At 45.1% G+C, this 13491-nt stretch overlaps 1 protein-coding gene across 9 annotated transcripts in view; it reads right to left on the bottom strand.

Moving 5' to 3' along the window:
* AREL1 (apoptosis resistant E3 ubiquitin protein ligase 1) overlaps positions 1 to 13491 on the bottom strand; it is a 632176-nt gene that overhangs the window by 417609 nt on the left and 201076 nt on the right. For all 9 annotated transcript variants that reach the window (XM_085626755.1, XM_085626750.1, XM_085626754.1 and 6 more), the window contains one exon: positions 2333 to 2474. In XM_085626755.1, the coding sequence (XP_085482881.1) occupies positions 2333 to 2474 (142 nt within the window). The remainder of the gene's footprint in view (positions 1 to 2332; positions 2475 to 13491) is intronic.

Here is a 13491-nt window from a genome sequence, read left to right as displayed (position 1 = left end):
ATACAGTCCTCTTTAATACGTTTTAGGGAATCTCATACCCAACCAACTCTCTACACCATAATAATATGCTCAATAAGGGATGCCCTAAACCCTTTATGTTTGGATAGCCAGTCTAAGCTCTTATGACGTAATTGCTCCCATGATTCTGTCTGATTTGACCTTAATGGGGGCTCACCTGCCAGGACCACGACATAAGGGCACGCCTCTGGGGGTAGATTTAGCACCTCCCTACAACACAAAGGGTCTGACGATCTTGAGATATCAATACCACCCTCTTGTGGTATGCTGCCAGCATCCTGGATATTAGAACGAGCCACAATGGGGATACTGACAGTAGGCGTAGTGCGCGTCACGTTCTTAGCAAGTGGACGATTTACACAACCAATGTCAGAGATGCCGTTTTCTCCACCATTGCCCTCAGGTGCAAAACACTGCTTAATTTTATTACACATATCGCAAGAAATAATCACTGAGTTCAGGTTGGTCGCGCCAGTCAAGGTATTTGTACAAGTTGACATATTATTACAAGATATAAGTGGCATTCCCAAAGCAGTAGACACAATAGAATCAGTGTGTGTGGGAAGAGTCTTGTTTGGGAGCTCAAGCTGAGGCAAGGGCAGATGTTCTCTCAAAGTGGCGAGGAAACGGTCAAGTGCACTTTTAACACGTTCAGTGACGGTGTCCACAATATAACGCATGACAGCTTCGCTACAGCCCTGACTTTCAAAAAGAGGCAAGCCATTCTCAGTCTGAGTTCCAATAGAGCGGCAAGAGTCAATAGTTGGAATGTGAACCTGGGCAACAACTGTTGGAGAATTAGGAGGGGGGCGTATCCAGGAGCTCAGTACTGAGCGAGATGAGCAAGGGCGGTTAGGCTGCTTCCTCTTAGCAATTGTCACTTTTGCTGGCTTCCTTTTGCGTTTTGCCCCAGTAATTACCTCAGTGCCCACCCGGGTGTCTGATATAACCACATCTTGGGAGGGAGCTTGGGATGTAGTATTGCCGTCAGAAACCGCACAACTGGTGATAGAGTTGTCTGGTGCGCTGTTATTCGACCCGGCGCCCTCCAGAATGAAAAGTGGGGGTAGAGGGGATACCCCCAAACCAAGGGAAAGACGCCTCTCAGTCAATTCAATCTTGTTAATCACAATACTAACAGCTCTTTCCAGCATGCTATAAATACTTGTTGCGGCGGGCCTTAAGGCTGACTGGCCCACTCGCTTCCCCATGATCGCGTTAGCTTGGATTCAGGGCACAGCCGCAAAGCCAAAAACGAGCACCAGAACTCCGAAGATGAAAGCGCCAGCCTGCCTGCCACACATCAAGAACAATCCACCATTGCTGGGAGCAGGGCGGCCAGGGATCACCTTTATTGAACTTCTGGGTGAATGAACTCTGCTGTAGACCTTGACACCCCCTGAAGAGCTAGTGTTAGCACGTGTACTGTATTACTAGTTAAAAAAAAGTAATGCCACGATATCCAGCAAGACTTTGTCCATAAGCAAAGGAGAATGCCACACACACACACGAGGGAGTGTCCAATAGTGAGGCCAAGATATCCTGCAACTGGTGCTCTCCACCCAAGGGTAATGCTAACGAAGGAACAAGTCTTAAAAGGTAATTGGGAGTTGTAAAAAAAAAAAAAAGAAATCAGAATGCCAAGCACTCTAATTACTTATCTGTTCCAGGTGAGTAGCTGCTCACTGTTAAATCACAGGAGCAGGCAGAACGAAAGCTGGCTGGGAAGGCAGACTCCTTCGGTCTCGTACCGCCTTCCAACTCAAATAACGAGAGAGATACCGAGACAGATATCAGTCGGCTTCCACTACCGGCAGAGAAGTCCAAAGAGAGGATTAGGGGAGCTCTGAAATCCGCTTCGTTGAGTACACGGAAAGGGTAACAGCAGGATAATCCGGCACGGGTTCAGCATGGGTTCAGAGCTGGAGGCGGAGCAGCGCTCGCACTCGTGGAAGAAAGGCAGGAATCCGAATGCTCCGTTTTTTCCTCCGTTTGTTCCCCTCTTCGTTGCTGTCCTCTATGCAATCCTTACTATAATCAAGCCACACACTGATAAGGGAACAGCTGCTGGGTGGGCCTCTAAAACCCATTTTGATCAAAACTCTCCGACGAGCTAGCAGTCTGAGTACTGCTTCTGCCCAAACGCCTCTCCCGCTGTAAAGAACTTACGCCTGGGTCTTCTTCCTAACAGCACATATATATTTACAGACCTGTAAATATTATTGCATAGCAGCCTGCACTTTTTGAGACGACTGTCAGTATTCATTCCCTGCTCCACAACAACAGCATATTCTTTCTCCTTCCAACTTCTTACCTATGTTTTTATGTAGAAAGCGTATGAAAGTGGCAGCCATTACATTCCTCTCCTTGCAGCTAAGCTCCACAGGGGGCTGAAGTCCATCATCCACCACCAAGGTTTGCAGTTTGTGCACTGGATCAGGTCCATGGTAGGAAAACTAAACAACCAGAAAAACATAAAACATCTTTCAGGGCATATTTTAGTGCAAAGAGTAAAAATTAAAAGTTAAATAAAGTGCAAGCAAAGGCTGTCCTAGCACTACACTCAATCAGCAGATGAGCTTACAGTATGTTGATACATAGTCAGGCTAAACAGAGTGCCAGAGTTTACAAAACAATTTGATTAAATGAGAACAAAACAAACTCTTACCGACATGTGCAAAGTATGTCATAATTTTAACTGCTATTTAATTTGCATCTAAATAATCCTTGCATTTTGTTTAGGCAGAGTCCTCTGCTAGACATCTAGTATTATTCACAGATTCTTGCTCCCTCCTCATTGAGTAGGCCCAACTGATCAACATCACTATACCCGACAGGTGCCCAAATGGAGTAGTTGGTAATCCAGCTTGAGCAAAACTGTATAATATCTGGATGCGACAACACAGAGCCATCAAAGATGACACACTGCAAGCTCACATCCGTTCTCGTCTTTTTTCCGCACATGTTTAAAAGTGGAGAAGAAAAGCCGGGAATGGAGTGACAAGTGGCATAGCAGCTTCTCTCTGGCCTGGCCTTTCAGCAAGTCACCTCTCCAGTGGCTATCTCCCTAGGATGGGCACACATTTCAATGTCCCTGAGGCAAAGAGGGCAACAGTAAATGAAATGACCCCGTGGAAACCGACCCCCGGCCACAGGCTGGAACGGCCGTGGTCCAGAGTTGATGGCCCCCATTCTTTACAACCGTGAGCCCAGTCTGGAATGCCGTGCCCAGGTAGTCTTAGTACACACAGGTGTGGGTGCAGAGGCACATTTGGGGCCTCTCGCAACAGAAGGAGCCCAAAATCCGTACTTAAAGCTGCTCCGCCTGTCTCCTTATCCTTTGACTGTGGAAGTTAGAGAGCATCCGATCTAACTGCAACTGGGAACACGTGGGCCCCCACAAATGTCTTATGTACTGGAGAGTCCACAGGGGACTGCAGTTTTAGGAACAGGCTCACGTTCCTCTCCCATGGAAGAGGCGAAAGCTGGAAACAACAAGAAGGCCCAGCAGAAGAGCAACCACCTGCGGCCCCTGCCCAACAGCCTAGGCAAGGGCCCTTCTGTTAATGTGTGGGCACACTTTACCCAGTGTAGGCCCACTTGACCCAGCGCCCTCCGGCTGGCACCTCAGACAGTGCTCCTAACTACATCTGCCCTGCTTTGCCTGCACAGTAGTCCTCCCAGAGGTGGGTGGGGTGGAGGGGCTGAGGTCTAAGGCCATTCTCTGGGGGCCCAGCCTGAAGTCTGCCAGGAGTACTTGTTGCTGGAGCAGCGAACAACAGCCAAAATGGCCCCCCTCACCATTCACCCAGCGTAGATGATGCCCGGCTGATGGTATTTTAGGCCCAAGCTCCTCCTTTCGACGCATGCACTTGCGAAGCCTCACCATACCAGCTCGGTCGTTATGACATATAACTCAAGCCACCTGCAGAAGTAGGCCGACTTCAGAGGAAAGCATATTGACTAAGCCGAGTGAAGTCCTGACGCCGCCAATCTCTTGTGACTACATGAAGCAATTCCTCTGGAAAATCCTCAACGAGATTGGATCCATCAAAACCAAACTCAAATCTTGCCTTCGTGCGCAGGGAAAATAATGAAGTGGGAACCAAAGTGGATGACCTGGAACTGGTATGCAGAGCTGAAGCCTATCAGAAGATCAGGAACTCCTATGGCACAGGGTTCCACTGCAAGCGCTAGAAGAGTAGAACACAAAGCTCCAAATGAAGCAATAAAATGTTGAAAACCACAGCTGTCGTAACAACATCCACATTAAGGGGGGCCCTAACACTTTAGAAGCATCCCGGGTACTACAACTTTGAAAAATGTTGGATAATACTGCCACCTGCGGCTCCTGTAGATTCACTATGTAAACGGGTCCATAAAATGCACGCAGGACCGGTCATTAAAGGATATAAGGCTCCTACAGATGCTATAAGAATTAAAGGCTTGTGCACTCAACCCTTCCCCCATCTTGCGGATTCTGACAGGGGTAGCCACTTTCCCTTCATCTCTTTGCTCTAGGTGTCGTACCTCCAGCTCACCAAGCCTCTGGCAGTGTGCAGGGCATCAACTTCAGGGCGTTTCAGTTAAGGTCTACCTGTTCACGGATGATCTGCATCCAACTTTGTCCAACCCGACTGAGTCCTTACCTGGGATAGGGGACCTGACAGAGCGCTACAAGTTTGTTAAAGGATTTAAGGTCAACAGACAAAAATCATACATACTGAACCTAATGGTCACGGCTTCAGAAATCCCCAGACTACAGGTTCTGGCTCCTTTCGGATGGTTCACCTGATCTATCAAATTCTAGTGGCTAAATATTACAAACTGCCTAGAGGAATGGATCAATCTGGCCTAAGTCACACAAGGGATCCACTAATGTGATAAAGAAGACTGTGATTCCCTGGGTCCCATACCTCTTACAACCCCAGCCCATGCCCATGCCCATCCCCATTATTGGCATTCAATAACTCTTACAACCCCAGCCCATGCCCATCCTCATCCTCATTATTGGCATTCAAGTGATTGATCGCCTTTACACGGGGAAGTGGGAGGTGTGCTAGGCTGGCCGTGTAGGGGGGTGGAAAGCCTCGCATATCATCCGCACTCTTGATAGCACCATGGCGACGGTGGGGACTGCCATACTCCTGTCTGATGGCATACTACTGGGCAGGTCACCTGTGATTTATCTTTGAAAGGGTGGTGAGGAAAAAAGTAAAATGAAGTAGATCCACATGGACCAGGCTGTGGCATTTCAGCCGTTTTGGGAATTCCCCTGCTGGCACGCTACCTACGTCCCAAAAGCACACACACACACACACACACACCAGCGTAAACGGTCCTCAAGATTTGGGACCAAATATTCACCAAGGAGAGGGTTGCCATCCCTGAACTGTCCCCTGCTTCTAAACCCAGACTTCTCTCCAGCAGTGAGCCCATTATCCTTCTGCGAATGAGTGCTGGGTGACTGGAATGTTATGAGGGACTTATTATTGAAGGGAAATGCTATTAAATCTTTTGAACAGTGTATTCCAGAATGTCACTTATTTTAAGGCACCTGCTACCAATTCTTCCAGCTGCGGCACAGAGTACTCTTCCAACCTAACGCGGTGGCCGCTACCAGATCCTTTTACCCCATTTCAGAAGCTCATTGAACTGCTTTGTGTAATCTGGAGCTTTTAGAATGGGTGCTGAGCACATTGCTTCCTTCAGAGTGTCAAATGCCTTTTGACAGCTCACTGTCCAGTATACTTTCTTTGTCTTCTTCTTTAAAGGTCAATTCAGTGAGGGGTGCCACAATAGAGCCATATCCCTTCACAAACTTCCTGTAGTACCCAGTCAAGCCAAGGAATGCCCTGACTTGACTCTGGCTTGTTGGAGCTTCTCAGTCCAAAAAAGTCTTCATCTTGGGCTGTAATGGTTGAACTTGGCCTCCACATACAAGGTGGCCCAAGTATACAACTGAGCCCTTCCATATCTAGCCTTTGCTTCCCTGGATAGTGCATCCTACACGCCGCAGGCCTCAAAGACCTTTTCAGGGTGGATCAGGTGATGTTTCCAGGTGGAACTATAGACAGCAATATCAAGATATGCTTCACTATACTGGGAGGGAGTGGTAGACATAAAAGCAGACATCACCAAGAAAAGGGTCCCACTTGAACCTCAGTGCTGCATTCTTTATGTCTGGGGCCCGACAGATCTCACCCATGCTGAACGCCTTTGAGTCACAACTGGCATGATAATAGCTAAACGAAATATAGAGCAGAAATGGGGTGTAGGGACGGTGCCGACAATAATGCAGTGGTACAAGGACATAGATATGGCCATGGTGGCGGAAAAGGCCGCGCTCATAAATAGGAAATGCCACCCCAAATGGGCTAGGGTGTGGGGAGGGTGGCATGAACATAGAGGAAACATCTGTTCGCCCCCAGAAGTAGATAGTGATTCGGATGAAGACATGTAATGCGAAGTAGAACCTATGTATGAAAGTAGAATTTTATAATAAGTGACTGTACAAAAATGACATGATTGTGTAAAGCGTATGCAGATCTCTTTTGTTATAATGCAACTTGAATAAAAAGTTTAATTAAAAAATAAAATTAAAAAAAAGACATGCTGCACTAAAAGACTCCAGACAAGCCAAGACTTTGTTCATCAGCCTTTGGAAGGTGGCACGGGTATTCTTTAAACCAAAGGGCATCACAGTAAACTGGTAATGCCCATCTGGGGTGGTGAATGCGGACTTTACTTTTGCTCCTGGGATCAGCCTAATCTGCCATTACACTGATGTAAAATCAAAAGTACTGAGAAACGTGCCTGCCCCAAACCTATCAAGGGGCTTAACTGCTCTTGGAATGTGATGTGCATTGGTGTTAGTGACTGCACTGAGGCCTCTGTAGTCCACAAAATACCCCAGCTCTGGTTTACCTCCCTTGGAATGAGGTTTGGGGACTAAGATCACTGGGCTGGCCAGATTAACCCAGGCTTTTGATGCTGTGATCCCTGGGAAAAAATTCTCCCCCTATAAACAACGGCCATCTGCCCCATGGTACACAGGCGAACTCGCCATGGAAAAGACAAAATGTAAGGCCCTGGAGAGACGCTGGAGATACAGCAAAACATCTTTAGATAGACATACTTTCAAACTGTCCCAATCCGAATACCATCTAAATATAAAAAAAGCAAGGAAATTGTTCATTTTAAATCAAATAGACCAGACCACAAATTTATCTAAAACACTATTCAATATAGTTAGATACTCTGTCTCATCTCAAGCATGTAGGTCATCTCAACCGGAATTCTCAGGATCTTTGCAATTCCCTTGCTACACACTTTCAAGATAAAATAACTCGGATCTACGATAATTTCCCTCCAGCACCAATCTGGTCCACAACCTCCGGTAGGAGATCTGAAGAAAATCAGCGATCAGGCTCCACCAATCTCACTGAATTCCAACCTCTCTCCACAACGGAAGTCTTTAAACTTATATCTTTAGCTAAATCAGGCTCCCCGAGCGATCTGTGCCCTGCCAGAATCATGGCCTTGTTAGCTCCAAGTTGCACCCTAGAAATACAAGAAATGTTCAACTCCTCCTTTAGATCAGGTATTATTCCCCAAGCCTGGAAGGAGGCGTTTGTCCGACCCATCCTCAAGAAACCAGCTGCTGACCCTCTCATACTGGATAATTATCGTCCCATATCTCTGCTACCCCTACTAGGCAAACTCCTAGAATCAGCTATTAACAAACAGCTAAGTCTCCATCTAGAGTCCAACAATCATCTAGACCTGTCACAATCAGGTTTCCGCCCAGGATTCAGTACCGAACCTGCAATCCTAGCAGTGACGGATTCTCTGAGATTGGAAATGGATGCCGGAGGATCTGCTATTTTGGTCCTCCTAGATTTATCTGCAGCATTCGATACCATCTCTCACGCCAAACTATTGGAGAGATTGTACTCATGTGGGATCCGAGAGCTGGCCCTAAAATGGATACAAAACTTCCTCTTGAATAGGAGCCAGACTATCATACTCAGACCCTACCACTCTGATAATTATTCTGTGGACAAAGGGGTTCTGCAGGGATCCTGCCTCAGCCCCACATTATTTAATCTATATATGGCCCCGCTAGCAAAGATTGCTGAATCTTCGGGCTCTGAGATAATCTCGTACGCAGATGATACGCAGCTTATTTTCAAAATCAATCCGGTAGAAAAATCTGAACACCTGCGCTTTGCAGCAGGAATGCGTAACATCGCAAATTGGATGACAGAGAATCATCCCCAATTAAATCCCAGTAAAATTGAAATTATGCTCATCGGGAAAGCTTCGGCGTGCTGGGCCCTGGGCTGCTGGCCCACCGACCTAGGGTCCTCCCCTGTCGCTAAACAAGCGGTAACAAATCTGGGCTTTAAACTTGATCAAGCGCTTTCCATGAAGGATCATATCGCAGCAACGACGAGTTCGTGCTACTACAGCCTCCGGCTCCTACGGAGAATCCTCCCTTACTTACCCATCGGAAAACCCTGGTGCAGGCCATGGTGATTTCCCTTCTTGATTACGGTAACGCACTATTGGCTGATCTGGGCCAGACATTGGTTAGGAAACTGCAGACCATACAAAATACGGCCGCACGTATGATACTGAACCACCCTCCTGGCACGGCATCAGCCCCTTTACTATCTGACCTTCATTGGCTCCCGATAAAGAAACGGGCATTCTTTAAGACCTGTTGTCTTACCTACAAGGCCCTAAATGTGAAAGGACCTCAATACCTTTCACGTAAACTTACGAAACAAACTTCAATCCGGCACCTGAGGTCAAACTCCTTGGGGCTCTTACAGATCCCTCGTATCCGTCTTGCCCGTGCAGGGGGAAGATCCTTCTCATATCTTGCCTCCCGCTATTGGAATATGCTCCCTATATCTATACGCTCCTGCCCCCCTCTCATCCTCTTCAGAAAAAAATAGAAAACCTTTATATTCTAACCATCTGTGACAGATTCTCCTTTCAGTCTTGAACATTGCCCCGACCAGGCATAGCGCCGAGATGCCCCCGGGTGATTCGTTGCGCTCTATAAATATCCTAAATAAATAAATTAGAGGCTCCAATCACCCATAGTCCCAGCATCTTGATGACTTCAGCTCTGATGCTTTCTTTGACTTGGTCAGACTGCCTGTATACTTTGTTTTTGGCAGGTAGGCTGTCCCCAGTGTCCACATCATGTGAACACCAGGTTGTCTGACCAGGGGTCAAATAAAAGGGAGAGTGTCTGAGAAGACAACTCCCTCCACAGACCCATCTTGAGGGTTGTTGGAGAGGAAGTCACAAGAGGTTTACGCTCTTCTTCCTGATCTTCATCAGTGACCATCAACATGGTCACATCAGCCCTGTCATAATAGAGTTTAAGGCAGTTCACATGGAGAACACTCTTGGGGCTCCTGGAAGTGCCACGGTCCACCAGAAAGGCTACCTCCCCTGTTCTTATTAGGATAGGGTAGGGACCACTCCATTTGTCCTGAATGGCCCTAGCCACAGACTCCAAAACCCATACATTCTGCCCTGGTTGGAACTCTGCCAGTGCAGCCTTTTAGGCAAACCACTGCTTCTAGAGCTCCTGGCTTGCTTCAAGGTTTTTATTTGTTTTCTCCATATACTCAGCCTTCCTTGAACGAAGACCCAGCACATTGTCTACTATGTTCAGTTTCGGTTCTTTGAGAGGCATCTCCCAGCCTTCTTACCAGACTTAGTGGACCTCTAACAGAATGGCCAAACAGAAGTTCAAAGGGACTAAAGCCCACTTCCTTCTGTGGCACCTCTCTGTAAAACAAAAAGCAGGCAAGGCAAAAGGACACCCCTTCTCCGTCTGAGTTTTTCCAAGAAGTCCCATGATCATAACTTTCATGGTCTTGTTGAATCTCTCAATCAGACCTTTTGTTAGTAGGTTATATGGGGTGGTAAACTTATACACAACCCCACACTAAGCCCACATGGCTTTTAGGCAGCTGGACATGAAGTTACTACCTGCTTGACACCACCCTCTTAGGAAAGCACACTCTAGTGAAAATACTTTTGAGCGCTTTTGACATTGAATAAGCAGTGACGGTCATAAGTGGAACCTGGTTGCATGATCCACTATCACCAATATATATATATGTTTTCTGAAGGAATTTACCTTGGTCACCTTGGATGTATGTGCCCTGTATACAAGTATTCCCATTGAAAAAGGAATGGAAGCACTTATGTATTTTTTAGCTAAAAAAGATGCAACTATGTATGAGCACACCCAAATGATACTTGATCTGACCCAGCTTACACTAAATAAGAACTTTTTTAAACATAACAACGTCTGGTACCAGCAACACTCTGGAGTGGCTATGGGTGCGAAATTTTCACCCTCATTTGCAAATATATATATGTTTTTTTTTTTTAAAGAAAATCATATATGGAAACAATGTCCACCAGAGTTGACCAATAACATTATATATTGGTGTTGATTCATTGATGATATCTTTATGGTATGGGGAGGTGAAGAGACAGCATTGACATCCCTCTTTGATTATATTAATCTGAATCATTACAATCTGAGCTTCACCTATAAAACCAGTAAAAGAAGTATTGATTTTCTTGATGTCACATTGTTCATTGAGAATGATAAACCTTGAGTGTATATTATACAGGAAAGATTCATCATGCAATTCCGTTTTACACGCTAGCAGTGCCCATCCGGCATCTCAGATTAATGCCATTCCATTTGGCGAAATGACTAGGCTGAGACAGAATTACAGCAATGAGAATGTCTTCCAGCGTGAAAGGGTGACCCTTAAAAAATGTTTCAGAGAGGGTTATGATCAATGCGTTGCTGGAGAAAGCCCATATCAGGATCAATAAAATCACTAGAACTGGACTACTTAAAGGTAATTGCAAAAGGAAAAATAGAAACAATGGTGACAAAATTGTGTTTATTACACAGTTTAAGTCACACAGTAATCAGGTCTTTAAAACCCTGAATAAACATTGGCGACTTTTGAAATTGGACCATGACCTTGATACGTATCTATCCCAAAAAGAAACAGATTGTGTACAAGAGAGGCAGGACTAAGAAATATACTTAGTCCATCGGGGGCGAAGAGTCCTGTGCCTGTTGCTTCAAATATGTGGTTATCAGAGGAACCTAATGGTTTTTATAAATGCACCATGTGTAGTGTATGTTAATTTGCTGATGATTTAAAAAAAAAAAAGACATTCTGTTACATTAGGAAACAAACTTACACTATACAACAGTTTATTAACTGCAACACCAAGTTTACAGTGTACTGCATAATCTGCCAATGTAACCTTATATATGTTGGCAGTACGATAAGACCGTTAAAGGAAAGGATACAGGAAAATATCAGAGCAATCCGTAATAACAGGAACTATCCTTTAGCGGTACATTATAACACTGCAAATGTTGATTCTGAAATACTGCGGCTAAAACTCCATGCAATTGCCTTAATTGAGGCAAACCCACATGGTGGGGATAGAACAGCAGCTCTTAGGATAATAAAGTCAAAAGGGTCGGGAAGGGTCGTGGACCAGGGTCAAAAACGGACTCGATAATTCTCGCCTCGGTACCTACTCTAACCAGGAACACACTCGGCAACTCTGGGCATTAAGCTTGCCTCATCTCTACAACGGCCCCCCACAGACGCCGGGGATGCCTGGTTTCACCTTGGAGATACCCAGAAAGGGACCATCTCACAGGGAAAACCAGGACGGGTTCCCAAGTGGTCATCAGCGCCAGGATACTCCATGGAGTCACAGTGCGCTTTACAAGTACACCCACATTTACAAGTACACCCACAAAATGGCTGATTAAATTGCGAGCGGTAGACAAGGGGCTCAATACCGATCGTGAGCTCCATGTGTTTCTACGTGATTAATAGTAGGGGGATCAACCAGGGCTCTGGTTCATGGTCTCACAATGGTCAACTATCACCACACCTGGGGAGATATTGTTAGATCAGGAATGGGACCAACAGAAGCCACAAGAGAAAACTGCGTAGATATGGCAAGTCCCTGAGGATAACATGTGGAACATATACTGATGTTAAGAATATTTTTAACCAATTGTGTAGGAAGAAACTAATGTTTTATCAATATGTGTGTATGTTTTCTTCCTTTGTTCTGCAGGTTAGTCCAGAATCAGGAAATGATGCTCAACTGCATATTAGAACACTTTATACATTTTTGTATGCTATATCATGGTATACAAATGTATAACTTTTTATCTTTTTGTATCTGACTCTCTCTTTCGCTGCTTTCTTTCCTATGATCTTCTTTGGTTGGGTCTTTCCATCACTAACCAACCTAAATGGCCAAACTAATTTAGCGATATTACAGCGCATGTTATCAAGTAACTAATGTAGCTCTCACTTACACCGATGTCCAACGTGTAGGAGCACAAAGGTCCTCTCGATTACGAGTTTGGGTTTATTTATAAAACCATCTCTTGTAGTCATGGATTCTGTGGCATTTAGTATTAGGAGTTTAGTGTCTCTACAAAGGTGGTCCACTATAATAGACATAGGCTAAGATGGCGGCACTTTCCCCAATATATTGTGTAGCTACTAGATCTCTTTATATGGTCAAACTAAGTGAACTGTATTACAGTGTATGTTATCAAAATAAATACTGTAGTTTTTATTATCGCCGATGTCAAATATGTATGAGTACACTAGATACTCAAAGGTTTGTTTATTTGGTTCCATTTATTATTAGGACCATCTCGTTTATCATGAGTTCTGAGGCATTAGTATTAGGAGTACAGTATTTCAATAATCACGGTTCACTGTAAAATATACAGGCAAAGATGGCGGCACCTTTATTGATACACTGTGAAGGTACAAGGTTGTTTTCTGTGTCTATGACTCTTTCTTCGAACGTATGGGTCACATGACCACTACGGTAGGGGAATGGAACGCACTCAAATACCGGTGCCGTTGCCGCGTTCATTTCTCCTGTGAAGTTTGAAGGGCTACATATTTGGTGGACACCTCGCTGATTTGAAGGTGAGAATACTTTGAGACTGTAGTTGCAGTCGACTCTGTTGGAGAGTGGCCATTCTGATTTCATTTTATATTTTATGTTTTGTAGTTCTGGTTCACAACTTATCAGGGTTGCACTACAGGAACTTCATCAAGAAAGCTACTTGGAGGTTCTTTTACATGAGAACATCATTATCGCTAAGTGGATACAAATATAGCTATATTGATATTTGATTGGATTGGTTATTTTATCATAAGGTGAGTGAGATACTCATCGGTTATACGGACTTTAGGGAGTTAACATAGGTTAAGTCTTACTCCTTGTGTTCCTTCAACTGCAGGTGACTTTTTGCAGTACCACTGGGAGACTTAAGGATTCTACGCTAATGAGATACTTACTTTTGCTTTTCTGCCTGGCTATCGTTGATTTTATGGTAAGCGTATTGAG

The sequence above is a fragment of the Triturus cristatus genome, chromosome 9 (assembly GCF_964204655.1).
Source record: "Triturus cristatus chromosome 9, aTriCri1.1, whole genome shotgun sequence".
In the NCBI taxonomy this organism is placed as follows: domain Eukaryota; kingdom Metazoa; phylum Chordata; class Amphibia; order Caudata; family Salamandridae; genus Triturus; species Triturus cristatus.
This window is presented reverse-complemented; position numbering and strand designations above follow the sequence as displayed.